Source organism: Arvicola amphibius, chromosome 3 (genome assembly GCF_903992535.2).
Source record: "Arvicola amphibius chromosome 3, mArvAmp1.2, whole genome shotgun sequence".
Lineage (NCBI taxonomy): Eukaryota > Metazoa > Chordata > Mammalia > Rodentia > Cricetidae > Arvicola > Arvicola amphibius.
Window position 1 is genome coordinate 74,623,199 of NC_052049.1, and position 17,192 is coordinate 74,640,390.

General features: G+C 37.2%; 1 protein-coding gene across 1 annotated transcript in view; it reads right to left on the reverse strand.

The window, feature by feature from the left end:
- Positions 1-16,265, reverse strand: part of Gria4 (glutamate ionotropic receptor AMPA type subunit 4) — a 364,384-nt gene extending 348,119 nt beyond the window's left edge. The window contains 4 exon segments of the mRNA XM_042054761.1: positions 14,819-14,861; positions 14,864-14,979; positions 16,177-16,216; positions 16,218-16,265. Coding sequence (XP_041910695.1) covers positions 14,819-14,861; positions 14,864-14,979; positions 16,177-16,216; positions 16,218-16,265 — 247 coding nt within the window.
- Between the last annotated feature and the right edge of the window lie 927 nt (positions 16,266-17,192).

Here is a 17,192-nt window from a genome sequence, read left to right on the forward strand (position 1 = left end):
AATTATAGAAGAAAATTTCACCAACCTAAAGAAGGATATTCCTATGAAGGTACAAGAAGCCTACAGAACACCAAATAGACTGGATCAAAAGAAAGCATCCCCGTGCCATATAATAATCAAAACACAAAACATACAGAATAAAGAACAGATATTAAGAGCTGCAAAGGAAAAAGGTCAAGTAACATATAAAGGGAAACCTATCAGAATTACACCTGACTTCTCAATGGAAACCATAAAAACCAGAAGGTCTTGGAGAGATGGGCTACAGACACTAAGGGAACATGTATGCAAGCCCAGACTACTATACCCAGCAAAGCTTGCATTCACCATTAATGGAGAAAACAATATATTCCAGGACAAAAACAGATTTAAACAATACGTAGCCACAAATCCAGCCTTGCAGAAAGTAATAGAAGGAAAATCACAAACCAAGGAGTCCAACAATGCCCACAATAACTCAGGCATCTAGCGACTCTTCACCAGCACAACTAGAAGAGAAACATACAAACTCTACTACAAAAAAAATGTCCGGAATTAACAACCACTGGTCATTAATATCACTTAATATCAATGGAATCAATTCACCTATAAAAAGGCACAGGCTAAGAGATTGGATACAAAAACAGGATCCAACATTCTGCTGTTTACAAGAAACACACCTCAACCACAGAGACAGACACCTACTCAGAGTAAAGGGTTGGGAAAAGTTTTATCAAGCAAATGGACCTAAGAAACAAGCCAGTGTGGACATACTAATTTCTAACAAAGTTGACTTCAAACTAAAATCAATCAGAAGAGATGGAAAGGGACACTTTATACTCATAACAGGAAAAATCCTTCAGAATGAAGTCTCAGTCCTAAATATCTATGCCCCTAATATAAAAGCACCAACATATGTAAGAGAAACATTACTAGAACTGAAGGCAGCAATCAAACCAAACACACTGATAGTGGGAGACTTCAACACTCCTCTATCACCAATGGACAGGTCAATCAGAAAGAAACCTAACAGAGAATTGAAAGACTTAATGGAGGTAATGAACCAAATGGACTTAACAGACATCTATAGAACATTCCACCCAAATAGGAAAGAATATACCTTCTTCTCTGCAGCTCATGGAACCTTTTCGAAAATTGACCACATACTCGGTAACAAAGCAAACTTCCACAGTTACAAAAATAAAATATTAGTAACCACCTGTGTCCTGTCAGATCACCATGGATTAAAATTAGAATTTAACAACAATGCTACCCCCAGAAAGCCCACAAACTCATGGAAACTGAACAGTCAGCTACTGAACCACACATGAATCAAGGAAGAAATAAAGAAAGAAATTAAGGTCTTTCTTGAATTTAATGAAAACAAAGACACAACATACTCAAACCTATGGGACACAATGAAAGCAGTGCTAAGAGGAAAGTTCATAGCACTAAGTGCCACTTAAAGAAAACGGAGAAAGCACTCATTGGTGACTTAACAGCATACCTGAAAGCTCTGGAAAAAAAAGAAGCAGACTCACCTAGGAGAAGTAGAAGACTGGAAATAATCAAACTGAGGGCAGAAATCAACAAAATAGAAACACAGAAAACAATCCAAAGAATCAATGAAACAAAAAGCTGGTTCTTGGAGAAAATCACTAAGATTGACAAACCCTTAGCCAAACTAATCAAACGGCAGAGGGAGAACATGCAAATTAATAAGATCAGAAAAGAAAATGGGGACATAACCACAGACATAGAGGAAATTCAGAGAATCATTAGATCTTACTATAAAAGCCTGTATGCCATAAAATTAGAAAATGTAAAAGAAATGGACAGTTTTTTTAGATAAATACCATATACCAAAGTTAAACCAGGACCAGGTAAATGCTCTAAATAGTTCTGTTAGTCGTGAAGAATTAGAAACTGTTATCCAAAACCTCCCTACCAAAAAGAGCCCAGGACCAGATGGTTTCAAGGCACAATTCTATCAGAACTTCCAAGAAAACCTAATACCTATACTCCTTAAGGTATTTCATAATATAGAAACACAAGAGTCACTGCCAAATTCCTTTTATGAAGCTACAGTTACCCTGATACCTAAACCACACAAAGACTCAACCAAGAAAGAGAATTACAGGCCAATCTCACTCATGAACATTGACTCAAAATTTTTCAATAAAATACTGGCAAACTGAATCCAAGAACACATTAGAAAAATTATCCACTACGATCAAGTAAGCTTCATGCCAGAGATGCAGGGCTGGTTCAACATACGAAAATCTATCAATGTAATCCATCATATAAATAAACTGAAGGAAAAAAACCATATGGTCATCTCATTAGATGCTGAAAAAGCATTTGACAAAATTCAACACCCTTTTATGATAAAGGTCTTGGAGAGATTAGGGATACAAGGGTCATTCCTAAATATAATAAAGGCTATTTACAGTAAGCCGACAGCTAACATGAAATTAAATGGAGAGAAACTCAAGGCCATCCCACTAAATTCAGGAATACAACAAGGCTATCCACTCTCTCCTTATCTCTTCACTATAGTGCTCGAAGTTCTAGCAATAGCAATAAGACAACATAAGGGAATCAAGGGGATTCGATTTGTAAAAGAAGAAGTTAAACTTTCGTTATTTGCAGATGATATGATAGTGTACATTAGCGACCCCAAAAACTCCACCAAAGAACTTCTACAGCTGATAAACTCCTTCAGTAAGGTGGCAGGATACAAGATCAACTCCAAAAATCAGTTGTCCTCCTCTACACAAAGGATAAGGAAGCAGGGAGGGAAATCAGAGAAGTATCCCCTTTCACAATAGCCACAAATAGCATAAGATATCTGGGAGTAACTGTAACCAAGGAAGTGAAAGATTTATTTGACAAGAACTTTAAGTCTTTGAAGAAAGAAATTGAAGAGGATACCAGAAAATGGAAGGATCTCCCTTGCTCATGGATTGGGAGGATCAACATAGTAAAAATGGCAATTCTACCAAAAGCAATCTATAGATCCAATGCAATCCCCATCAAGGTCCCATCAAAATTCTTCACAGATATTGAGAGGACAACAATCAACTTTATATGGAAGAACAAGAAACCCAGGATAGCCAAAACAATCTTATACAATAAAGGTACTTCTGGAGGCATTACCATCCCTGACTTCAAACTCTATTACAGAGCTACAGTATTGAAAACAGCTTGGTATTGGCATAAAAACAGAGAAGTTGACCAATGGAATCATATAGAAGACCCGGATCTTAAACCACAAATCTATGAACACCTGATTTTTGATAAAGGCGCCAAAAGTACACAATGGAAGAAAGATGGCATCTTCAACAAATGGTGCTGGTATAACTGGATGTCAACCTGTAGAAGAATGAAAGTAGATCCATATCTATCACCATGCACAAAACTCAAGTCCAAATGGATTAAAGACCTCAATATTAACCTGAACACACTGAGCTTCATAGAGGAGAAAGTCGGAAGTACTCTACAACAAATGGGCACAGGGAACCATTTCCTACACATAACCCCATCTGCACAGACATTAAGGGCAACATTGAGTAAATGGGACCTCCTGAAGCTGAGCAGCTTCTGTAAAGCAAAGGACACTGTCACTAAGACACAAAGGCAGCCTACTGACTGGGAAAAGATCTTCACCAACCCCGCAACTGACAAAGGTCTGATCTCTAAAATATATAAGGAACTCAAGAGACGAGACTTTACAATGCTAATTAAGCCAATTAAAAATTGGGGCACTGAACTGAACAGAACATTATCAACAGAAGAAGTTCAAATGGCCAAAAGACACTTAAGGTCATGCTCAACCTCCTTAGCTATCAGGGAAATGCAAATCAAAACAACTTTGAGATACCATCTTACACCTATCAGATTGGCTAAAATCCAAAACACCAATGATAACCTTTGCTGGAGATGTTGTGGGGTAATGGGTACACTCATCCATTGCTGGTGGGAATCACACTTGTGCAATCTCTTTGGAAAGCAGTGTGGCCGTTTCTTGGGAAATTTGGGAATAACCTACCCCAGGACCCAGTAATTCCACTCTTGGGAATCTACCCAAGAGATGCCCAATCATACTACAAAAGCATTTGCTCAACTATGTTTATAGCAGCATTATTTGTAATAGCCAGATCCTGGAAACAACCTAGATGCCCTTCAGTGGAAGAATGGATGAAGAAACTGTGGAATATATACATGTTAGAATACTACTCAGCGGTAAAAAACAATGACATCTTGAATTTTGCATGCAATTGGATGGAAATAGAAAACACTATTCTGAGGGAGGTAACCCAGACCCAAAATGATGAACATGGGATGTACTCACTCATAATTGGTTTCTAGCCATGATTAAAGGACATCGAGCCTATAATTCAGGATCCTTGAGAAGATAATAAGAAGGTGAACCCAAAGAAAAATATATAGTAATCCTCCTGGATATTGGAAGTAGACACGATCACCAGGCAAAAATTGGGAACTTTAGGGTGGGGCAAGACGGGGCCAAGGGAAGATGGGGAGAGAAAAGCATGAAGGGAGAATAAGGGGAGCTTGGAGGAATGGGATGCTTGGGATACAGGAATGGTGGATATGGGAGCAGGGAAGCATATATCTTAATTCAGGAAGCCATCTGAGTGTTGTCAAGAGACTTGACTCTAGAGGGGTTCCCGGGTTTCCAGGGAGACACCTCCAGCTAGTTCCTTGGGCAGCTGAGGAGAGGGAGCCTGAAAAGGCCAGTTCCTATAGCCATACTGATGAATTTCTTGCATATCACCATAGAACCTCCACCTGGTGATAGCAGCCAGTTAATTATTATAATATAAAAATGTTTTCTTAAAGAAGAAAGCATGGGATGACAAAGGAAAAGACCAGACAGTTCACAAAGAGGTACACAAGGCTTTGAAGTATAGAACAATTTTCCTTCTCACTATTAAAATTATGCAAATTAAAGTAGCAATTAGATGTCATTTTTACTTCACAGGATGAGTGATGATTTAAGAGAACTATAATGACTAGTGCAGGCAGGTCACAGAAAACAATTATTCCCATATACTGGAGGTTGCAAATATATATAGCATTTGTTAAAGGAGAAAATATGACCACGTCAATTAAAAGCTCAAATCCACATTTTTTCATGTGGTAATTTTATCACCAGGAGTTCCTGCTATACGAATTCATACCAGTTCCCAGTCACAGTGCTGATGGTGATAGTAAAATGAAGTAATATCCATAATATTGTGCCTGACCATCCAAGTCCGCTAACTCTTTAGATGCTGAAATCATTTGATCATTCACAAACATATGTTACATTTAAATAGAAATATGAAAATTAATATAACCTAGAGCATAATGTATTTAGCATTACTGATGACAAAAACTGCATTTTGGACCAAGTACCTGCATAATAAAAGGAAGTGAGCAACAACTACATGAGCCAATACTGACTAGTTTATAGAACGTGTTTTCTACAGTTGAAGAAATGGAATGTATTATTAAAAAGAGGTAAACATGTTTAAATATTCTTTCTTTGTAATTCCTAATATAGCACTGAAAGTTTCATCGATGACATGGAAGTTTTATGAAGTGAGATTGGGTAATGGTGCTTGAAAAACTCATCAATTCAAGCATAGGTCAATATACCTTAACTACCACCCTTCATTTATTTAGAATTGGAAAGACAACCATGGAGAACCTTCCTGACAGCTAAAAACATCTCAAATCAGTTTACTGGATAAATTAATCATGAATATTTATATTCTTTTTTTTATTTTTCGAGACAGGGTTTCTCTGTGTCTTTGGAGCCTGTCCTGGAACTAGCTCTTGTAGACCAGGCTGGCCTCAAACTCACAGAGATCCACCTGCCTCTGCCTCTGCCTCCCGAGTGCTGAGATTAAAGGCATGTGCCACCACGGCCCGGCTGAATATTTATATTCTTAAATGAAAGAATTCACCTGTAGAAATATGTAGGCTTGCCAATTAACAGAGCATTGGTCCCTGGGTATCAAACAGTTAAAATTCATTTAGCTATGTTATATATGCTGGCATTTGTGGCATAAAATTGGCATTAAAAAATAATGGGAGTGTCAACTGTCAACAGTTAAACTTTTGAAATTATGTTGCTACAACTTATTTATTTTACAAGTTTCACTGTAATGTAAAATTCTAGGCATGTTTGCTGGTTTGAATTAAAATCATTAGAAATAAATTCTTGATATTTGAATTAGGGTTCCAGAAACCTGCAGTCACACTAAGTGATGATTACCTTGTTGATCTTGTATTGCAAAAGATATTGCAGCAAAAATAGCTGTCAAATAGTGTAATGGATTTGAAGAAATGGCCTTAATTCTACAGCAATGCTATTTTGTAGCCGTAGGCAAAATTTAAGTGTTTTTAAATGTTATTTTTTTGATAAAATAATCAAAAGCTGTGTTTACCTTTCATAGTTGTATAAAACTGAAGGTAACACAAGGGCAAAGCTTCCTTTAATAGCTTTTTAGTACTGTGATTATTATCATCAGGGGCTAAATGAGTGTCAGAGAACAGGGAGTCCTCAGAATTGTCTCCTGTAGATTATGCAGACACTGAACACCAAAAAACTGGATTGAATCCTCTGTAAGTCGCTGATGACCTTCAAAAACCCATTGTTCCAGAAGTAGTAATTATAAAAAAGAAGGTAAATTGTGCTTAAAAAAATAGAAGAGGGGACACAAAGTATGTGCTTTCTAGTAAGTGAATCACTAAAGGCCATAAGACTATAGTAAGAGATTGGAGGGTAAAACCAAAGGTGTTCCCTTTAAGGATATGCTCCCCATTGGCTCAGGATGTAGATGGATTATACAGAAAGATTCCAGTTTTGCTACCAGGATAAAACATAGTCTACTCACTTGACAAAGGTAGGAAAAAAAATTCTTACATAAGTGGTAGGAGATTCCTTGAGGGTTATGGAACTAGGCCTTTTGTGTGATGAAAAACTCACTGAAAAGCTGCTTAAACATTGAAAATCATCTCTTTGCAAATGTACACGCACACATGATGCACTAGCTCCACACCTGTGTAAAGAAGGCAAATTCTTTTCCTTCTGCCAATCCAAACATAAAATAATCATCCTTTAAAAGATTCCCAGAGAGCCTAGACAACAATGAGGACCCTAAGAGGGACATACATAGATCGTATCTTCATGGGAAGTAGAAAAAGACAAGATCTCCTGAGTAAATTGGGAGCATGGGGACCTTGAGAGAGGGTTGAAGGGAAGGGGAGAAGGAGGGATGGGAGCAGAAAAAAATGTAGAGCTCAATAAAAATCAATAAAATTAAAAAAGTATCATCTTTTAGGATTTTCTAAGGCTATTAAATAGAACCTTGGATTTGTGTGTGTAAATTAAACAGGTATATGGGAGATCAGAACATATGTCTATGAAGTATCAACAAAATATATAAAACCTGTATAACTTCTCTGAAACATAAAATACAAGTACATCGAAATATTAATATTTACTGGGAAATGTTCTCTTATAAAATTTATGAAAACCCTGTCTCGAAAAAACCAAAAAAAGAAAAAAGAAAAAAAAAAGAAAAAAGAAAAAAAATAAAATTTATGAAAATGTTCTGTTATGAAAATTTCATTAAATTCTAAAGACGTGACTTTCTCTTCCACTCATCTTCCTACTTTTCACAAGAATTCCTATTTGGGTAGGTATTTGTCTCTTGTGATGATAGATAAAGGAGTTGTGTGTAACTTTGTCATCCTTATTTTGTAAATTTAATCTCCCTTGTTCAAAAGCCTGATAATTGTACCTTCCTACTTCTAATTAAAAGATAAGAAGGGTTTGACCAGCATATACAGGAAATTAAATATTAGTAGAATATTTGTGGGCTTAATAAAGGAGATGTTTGTAAAATTTCTCTTGATCAAAAGTACAAATGAACACTCTAAAGAGAACGGATCAAAATACCTCCCAAGGGTGATACAGTTTTCTTTATAGATCGTGATTCCACAGCATTTGACAAGGCTGGTCCTCCTTTACTTGAAGTATTACCACAATTTTTCTTCCAGACTCTCTGCCCCAATTTCCCCCCGACTCCTTTGCTTGACCATTTTTTTTCTCACTTTGTAAGTATTGGCACGATTTGGGGAGACTGATGTTCCACGGTCCTTTCCTGCTGTGCCGGTCCAGGACATCCACTCATGCCCAATTTTTTACTGTGCATCTTCTTTGGGCGCCTTCAGCAGCTCATAATCAATCCATCCCCATGAAGCTCTCTATCTTCACTCAGATCTCTGACCATGTACCTACTTCTTCTGTTAGTCAGCATCACTAGTAAAACATTTTTTTTTTTGCCTCAGGTCAGAGACATCAGCTGACAATCTTTATTGTCACTATACTTTTCTGGCACCCTTCCACATAAATCTGACCAATCAGCGAGTCCTGACGAAAGTTTTGTTTTTGTGGTGTGTGAGCTTTATTCTCTTCCTGGTGCTTCTACTCTAATCTAAGCATCTCTTACTTTAAATTGCATCACTCTGACATTTAACTAACAGGACGTCTGCTTTCCATTATTTAATCTTACAATATGTTTTCTTGTGCCACCATATTGCTTTTTGTAAAATTCATATCTTTATTCAATTCAAATAATTTACATGTCCTCTTTTTTCTTCCATGAGGTCTCCTTGCAACTGCTATAGAGTTTCTGTACATGTACAAAGCCTTGTCCCTTAGCACACTGATGCCCTCTTAATGCTTTTCATACTCCTCCTAGACCATATTAGCTCAAATAGACTTGGCTTTCCACACCTTTATGTTTTCTCATGTAGCATATACTCACACCCTTGTGCTTCCCTCTCCTTTAAATGACTCAGCAAGAGGTTGAAACCCTGACTAGCCAGCATCATTAAATGTTGTGCCAAGCTTGGTGTTCTTACCATTTCTTTGTTTCTCCATATTACAGCTTTATTTTCTCTTCAGAGCTCTGCCATAATTTATACGCTATCTGAATTGTCTCTTACTCCCACACTAAGAGCTCATGGAGGGTAACAGCTACTCTTACAATGTTTTGTATTCTGAGTTTCTTCCATAGTATCTTAAGAATTTCTCTTCTTGAATATGTTTAATAAATAAATAGACAAATCCATTATCTTAATCTCATGAATGAATAGATTAATTCTTTACATAATATGATTTTAACCTTTGTTCCATTATTCACTGCCATGCGATTAATGAACAAATTGCCCAGAACTGCCTTGCTCTATTTCCCTCAAAATACTGCAATTACGGAAAGGATAAATGGAAATTCTTACTTCTGTCCAATTCAAGAAATCTCAGTAGGGATATATTTTTTATAATTTGAGGCTTCTTGATAAAATCACTGGAGTGGTTCCTGGTAAAAAACACCAAGTCTCCGACAAAGAAACTACTCAGAGCCTAAAGATATAAACCTAAAAACAAGGCCTGTCGCCTTGACTGTTTATGTAACATTAGTTTGGGGCAAACTAAATTTATGCGATGTTGTATCAATCCTAAAACTAAAGCATTCTCATAGCTTTAAAATTCAGATAAATGTGGGAGGAGCCCCGCTTATTCATCCCGGCCTCCCAGAACCAAATAATCACACAGAAATTGTATTAATTAAAATACTACTTGGCCCATTAGCTCTAACTTCTTTTTGTCTAACTCTTATAACTTAATTTAACCCATTTCTATTAATCTGTGTATCACCATGTGGCAGTGGTTTACTGGGTAAAATTCCCAGAGTCTGTCTCTAGCAGCTCCATGGAGTCCATCTGACTCTGCCTCCTTTCTCCCAGCATGCCATTTAGTTTTCCCTACCTAGCTCTGTTCCCCTACAGCTCTGCTAGAAGTCCAAAGCAGTTCCTTTATTAACCAATGAAAGCAGCACATAGACAGAAGACCTCCCACACCAGATAAATGATGGTGTCCCTCTGTATATAAGATATCGAGAGATGAATTATCAATAGGCAAATGATAACTAAAAAATGAACTTTCTCATTGGAAGGAAGTGAACATAGTTTTCCTCTTCCCAAAATAAATAAAACTTAGAGAACACCTATTTGGGAAAAAAATAAGGAATTTTCTGACAATTTGTAAATGGTCCATTGTGATCACTCAGAAACACATCAGAGGAAATTATAAATCACTTACCATCTGCAAAATGACAAAATGAAGCAATGGGTCTCACATTTTTGTCATTAATCTTAGAATGGGAAATTACAGGGGAGATAGAAAATCATAAAACTGAACAATTACTTCAGATCAATGTAAGTTGTTTCTATCAATTCCAAACATGAAAGTCCAATGAATCACAGTCTACTGATTTTTTAAAACCAATAGTATACTTAATTCTATTTTCTATTTTCTATCTTTCCTTTGAAGAATAAAGCTTTATCTTTAGCCTGCTTAGGAATATTACTGATATCCCAATGCAGTCTCTTAGTTTTTACAAGGCCCAATATTCCTAAAGGAAAGCATACACAACAGTATTTAAGCATTGTTGAATTTTACTACAGACATGAGAGTTGCATAGTTTTAACATAAGTGAGCTTTTACTACTACTGTGTAAGTGGGAACTCCTATGGACATATTGTCTCTAATTTTATATTTTCTGTGGATTTAAATTAACTAAGCAATTACATTTTATATAACCAGTTACTTTTATCATTGTCATTGGATATTTTAATTTGGCGAGTAAATTGTCATCCAAAAGAAGTTAGATTTAACTTCTATAAAAGAATAGACATGTGATTGGTATTGGGAAAGTTAGTACACACCTCTAATGCCAGTACTCAGAAGGGCTGAGGCAGGAAAATAAGTTACCCTGTACTTTATAGCGATGTTTAGGCCAGTCTGGGCTATAAGAGTGTTATCCTATCTCAAAATCAAACCACTCTATTGTTACTATAGAATAATATACAAAGTTTCAATGATTGTAACTTCCCTACCATCATCTGATAAACAATTGAGCAAATTGTTTAAGGCAGACAAATTGAGCAAGATAAGGACATCATTAAAAAAATACACTTAAGCCGGGCAGTGGTGGCGCACGCCTTTAATCCCAGCACTCGGGAGGCAGAGGCAGGCAGATCTCTGTGAGTTCGAGACCAGCCTGGTCTACAAGAGCTAGTTCCAGGACAGGCTCCAAAGCCACAGAGAAACCCTGTCTCGAAAAACCAAAAAAAAAAAAAAAAAAAAAAAAAAAAAAAATACACTTAAAAACATGCTCACCAGTTAGTCCTCATACAGATTTTAAAGAAGGAATCAGTCTAGAAACCCTATAACTCTCTTTCCTATTTTGACCATGTAAATTGTTTATCATGTACTTCCCACAGTTCATCTTAAACTTAAAGCATCATTCCACAGACTGGATGTTAGTACGTGATATCACAATAGCTGATTCATCAAGGAAATAATCATGTGATAATGCTTCTAAGAAAAATTTTAAATTCACAATTTCTCAAATATTATTATATTTAAAATTTGGTGATAGCTTAGTATTTTATTTACTAGTTTTGCTTAAATTTAACAAATATTATTCTCCAAGCAAATATCTGTTAAGTAGCCTGTTAGGGGTTGTTTCAAATGTTTTGTAAGAACATTATCCAGTTTTTTGCAGAGATAGCTATATTAAAATCTATATAAAAGATATTAATGGTATTTAATTAAAAAACATTGACCATATTATTATTTATCCCTGAATATGTTTTCATCACCTTATGTACTTTATATAGGATACAATAACAAAATGTAAATATCCAATAACACTAAATGGTTGCAGGAAAGGGCTACTTATACTTACTTTTGTTATTGAAAATGGTTATAATTTTTATTATCTGTATCTAATTTCCTTTTAGCATCCTGTAAAATTTGAATTCTTAGTTATATGAATAGCTAAAAAATAAAAATATTTTAATTTAAAGATATGCAAATACTGTTGAAGAGAAAATATTGTTAGCAGTAAAATTAGAAGTCCAAATTATTGCTTCCTCTAGCGAGAGGGTATTGATTCCCAAAATTGCTCTTTTTGAATTAATCATATCCAGTTTTACAAGCTGGTAAACTCAATATAGAGAGTGGTTTATTGATAGACATACTTTTAAGAGAGATGATGTTAATTTGGTCCTGATAATCAGCATTGGATTATGTCTTTTCAACAGAGAATTCACACTTTATTATTGTCTGGTTTGTTTGTTTTTTTTTTTTTGTGTTAGTGTAGTTTTCATAAAAGCAAATTAAATATACCCTGGCTAGTATTCTTTATTCATACAGAGAGGAGATTAGAAGTTTATAAAGATTCATTACGGAACATTTCAATTAAAATAATTGAGTGTAACACATATTATATTTATATGCATTCCAAGATAACAAGTTTGAAAATCCAGTCTGTGTCACTACAAAGAAAAAAAACCCATGTTAATTTTCCAAATACTAAATTTCAAAGCTCTTTTTATCCTTTTGTACCCAATGGCATAAAGTTTGATAGTTGAGATTAACTTATAGTTACTGCTTATGGTTCACCTGTAATCACAGTTGAATCGTGTGTGTGTGTGTGTGTGTGTGTGTGTGTGTGTGTGTTGGGTCCGTCTACCCAATAAGCACCAACCACCTGACTCATACTCTCCATGGATTGTTCCCAAATGGATCTTGGGTTTATCTTAAGGAATTCATTATAGAAATCTATCAAAAAAGAAATATCTTCACTAAAAATATTTTTGCTTATTTACAATTTGCTTTTAGAAGTATTCTTAAACATCTATGCAGAGCCAATTATATATGAGTGTGAAAACCATTAGCTTGTTAACATTGTATGGCACTTGAACACATCTAAAGTTACTGTTTTTATTGCACATTAAGGAAGAGCATCCTCTATATTTTATACTTTGGAATTCTTTTCCTTTCAGTGTAACCAGATGTCACAATGCTTTGCCACAAACACTTTATTTCATACATGTTTTGTTATAAACAAAATAATACTAATTAAAATGAGCTAAATGAGGTTAACTGCTGGTATGGAGTACGAAACGATTAGCAGTTTACAATTTACAAAACTGAATGTCATTGTATAACCATTTTAATTCTTAAGGTCTTAATTTGTGAAAATAAAACTCATTCAAAATTAAGTGATAGTATTCAAATGTAATTTACTGTGGACAAAAGTCCCCTTACTTTGAATAATATATTGCATAATCAATTAGTTTTCAAGCTTTTAGGAGACAGACTCTTAGGAGAGACACAAAATAAATGTATAATAAAAAATTGCAACCATCACTCCTTAATAAGAATGCTTTGAGCAGAATTGTGTGAAATGTTGATATTTCATGTATTACTTGGTGTATGAAGAAAATAACCCCTAAAATTTATAAATGATTATCCACAAGTCTAGCTATACTTTATATGAACTTTGCCTTAAAATAACACCCTTTTGCTTTAATATTAGTTTCATTCCCAAATAAAACAATATTAGTTTCATCACAAAGTAAACCAATTTTAATTTTGTAACCAAGGAAAATGAATAAGCAATAATCACAAAATAGTAGTAGCCATAAGAATCATGACAAATATATAACCACAATATTTTATAAAACTGTCAAAAGCTTCAATACCTTCATGAAATTAAGTTCTACAATATAGTAGTAAACAGACCTCCAAAATAAAGGATCATCCTCTTATCTGTTAAGTTAATTAAGTACAAATAATATGAATGCAAGCACTTTAGCTCATGAAATAGACACCTTCCTTCTTTTAAAACCCCTTTTTATGTTTTTCTTTTTTCAGTTTATTTTCTTGTCCTGACAATTTTAAATTAAAAGATATTCCAACTTGGTGCAATAGAAACAAAGCACTCACCATTTTACGTAGAAACCACTTCTTCACATCTCAGACAAGTCAGAAGCATTGTTTTAGCATGGCAGTAGATATGCACAGAAAACGGAGGAAGCATCTGAAATATCGCATGCATCACCAACTGAACTAAAAGCCAGCCCAATGCCATGGATGAGTTACATATTAGTGATTTATGTTAATGCCGCTAGCTGGCAGTTTTTTCCACATCAATTTACATAGAATCTTGATAGGGACTTCTGTACAACTGATTGCTTGTAGCATTGTGAAGTCTCTCATGTGGTTTCATTGTGTGAAAATTCAGCTGGGTGTGTTTTAAAATTCAGGTTGATCAGAGACTAAAGTGACTGGTAACAGGGTAAGGCCTCATGGAGTTTCATGGACAGCCAGATCCATAAGACAGCAAGAGGTAGTTACAAACTAAAATAGAAGGGCAGAAGAGCCACAAATGACATCACTGCATCTTATGTTTAGTCTACCAGCTGATTTAAATGTATTTTCTCCACATCATCACTCCTTCTGGCCTTTTCACCATGGCCTTTAGTACTGAGAAGAGCTTGTGACATCTTTAAAAGGGAGTCAGGAGGTTACTCTAGTGAAACTCAAGACAGAAAAACCAAGATAGGATAAAACACTAGACTGAGTACACTTTTCACTGGCATTCATAAGACAGATACAATATTAAAATGTTACAGGAGAATTCAGCTTGTGTGATCTAGGCAGGGGAAAATTAAAAGACAGAAAGGAAGGAAGGATGAGAGAAGAGAAGGAGGGAACAGGCAGGAAGGAGAAATATGGATCAGCTGAAAATACCAACGACTAATCCTTTTGAACTATGATTTTTCTCTGACATCAGACAATTGTTGGAATCCTGATTATTTTCCTAGAAAATTTGTAACAAAGAAGGGAATCCACTACCTCATTTCAGTTCTCTTCAATTTAGGCTGTAACTTATAGTTTACTTACAGGCATTCGTCACAGCAAAACTGTTGGCTGTCTCGATGTTATCCCACATGAGGGTACCAGATTGAAAGGAGCTTCGGAGGCATTGGGGGCTGGTGTATGAAGAAAGATTGCCAATCTGAAAGCAGTGTATTCCTGGTCTGTGTTTCGGATGAAGAGACCACCTGTGAAAGACAGCAGCTTCACAGTGTTTCCTGCTTTAGATGTTAGACCCAGCCCCAGGACTGTCAAAGGTCTCCAACAGCAGCCATGCAACTAAGGAGCTTTGTTGCCATATCCTATGCGCTGCTTTGTCCCTGCACTGCATGCTTAGTGTTTTAGTCTTCAAGGCAGTTCAGCTTTTTCTTGATTCAATCGTTCATGATCCTAATGACCTCTGAGACCATTCAGTTTATCTGGCTTTCTTTCACTTGCCCTCTTCAGGAAGCCAGTTCAGGAAACCTCTCTGTACCAGTGAGGATGCAGATAGAACGAACGGAGATTTCCATCAAAATACAGGGACAGGAACGAAGTAATGTGGATGCACAGGACAGTAGATTTAGAAGAGAGAGAACCTAGTTTTCCCCCGTGCTTGTGTGTAACCCAGCTCAACCAGTTCGGTTTTGTGCACAGTACACACATTTTTACAAAATGATGCAGTGTTTGAGGCTGGGCTTGGCTGGGCTGGAAGAAATTCAATAGCTGAGTCCCATCAACAGACAGAAGAGAATGGCAAGCAAGGGAGGAAGGGAGGGTCGTTAGAGACAGAGTAGGGTGCCCAAAGAATATGAAGGAGCAAAAGCATAAGTCAAAAGCAAATAAAACAAGCAAAGGTTCCTAGAAAAGGATCTAACTTTTGATTCTGTCATTTGGAAGCAAGACAAGGCAAGAGGTGTGGAGAGAAAATGCTTTTGTCCCAATCTCTTCCTGTATAGAGAGAATGCTGCAGTTGTAGAATAGCAAGAAATGCATTGAAAAAAAAAAACCAAAATGAATAAATAAAATGGAATTTGATATTTCCTTTTGCTCTTGGGGAAAGAGTTTAATTAAAGAAATGTGCTATAAAATACAACCAAAAAACCAAAGGATCTCTCTCTCTCTCTCTCTCTCTCTCTCTCTCTCTCTATCTTCGCTATCTCCTCTCTCTCTCTCTCTCTCTCTTCTCTCTCCCTTTCCCTTAACTTCTCCCAATCCTAATTTAGCATATTGGCAAGCAAGATGGAATAGGGTCAAGGCTGGGCGTACTAGCCTGTCTACTATCTAAACTTGCATGATCTGATTGTAAAGGAAAGGCGCCGCTGTAGGATTCCCTGGATTGCTTATCTGCAACTCATTTAAACTCTCTTCAAACATAAGCACCCCTTCCCCAGCCATTTACTTACCTATTTGAACAATGCTTGGAAAGGCTCCCATGGCGAGTCCCCCAAAACACAGAAAACAACAAGACAATCTGCCTGCAAATAATCCTCATCTCCTTGCTCCTCTCCCCTGGTGCGCGCTCTCCTCTCTTTCTCTCACACTCTTGCTAAAGCTCTTCAGAGAGGCATTGAGGACGATGCGCTTAAAATTTAAAAAAAAAAACAAAAAACAAAAGACAAAACAAAAAAGAGAAAAAGAAAAAGAAAGAAGGAAAGAAAAAAATGAGAAATAAAAAAAGAGAGAGAGCTTTGGGCGCTTTGAGGTTATGATTGCTTCCCTCAGCAATCTATCGCCAGCTGCCAGATGTTTCCCGCAGTCTCCATAGCCCTGGGGGAGGTTTTTCTGTCCTGCTGATAATGTTCATGCAGAGATGGTGGTGGCGGGTCTAGCTTCTGCTCTTGCTCGCAGGGATGAGACATGCCGCTCTGTCTGGGGCTCACTTGCGCTCGCTGCTCACATCCACACCAACGCCGGCGCCACACGCGCTCCGCAGCTCGCACCCGGCCCCCTACCCGGGCCGCAGCATCCCCGAACCCCGCACTTTGGTATAGGGTACCGGAATGCGCACTCCCGCCACGGGCCTCTCTCCCCTCCCCCGTTTTCGCTCTTCCCTCTCCCGTTTCGCTCTTCCCTCTCCCCCTCCCCCCGGTCCCTCGCCCCTCGCCCCCACGCCGCCTCCTTTTCCCGAGCGGGTGCTCACCAGAGCGCCCAGGTCTTCAGGGAGGCACTGAGCCAGTTCGCAGACTGGGGTTTTCGTGTCTCCTATGCAACCTCTGAACCCCTTCCTCCTTTATTCGTGGGTTTGCGGAGGGGACCGGCTCTGGTGATCAGTACCCCCTTTCCAGCACCCTTGTATTTTCTTTTTATGCCTTTCAAAGCTCCTTGGCTTCTTGGATGCGCTGGCAGGAAACTAGCCCCAGGGGGCCGGGTATTGCCAGCCCGGATCCCCGGCTGGGGGGTTGGAGAGGACGTTAGCAAC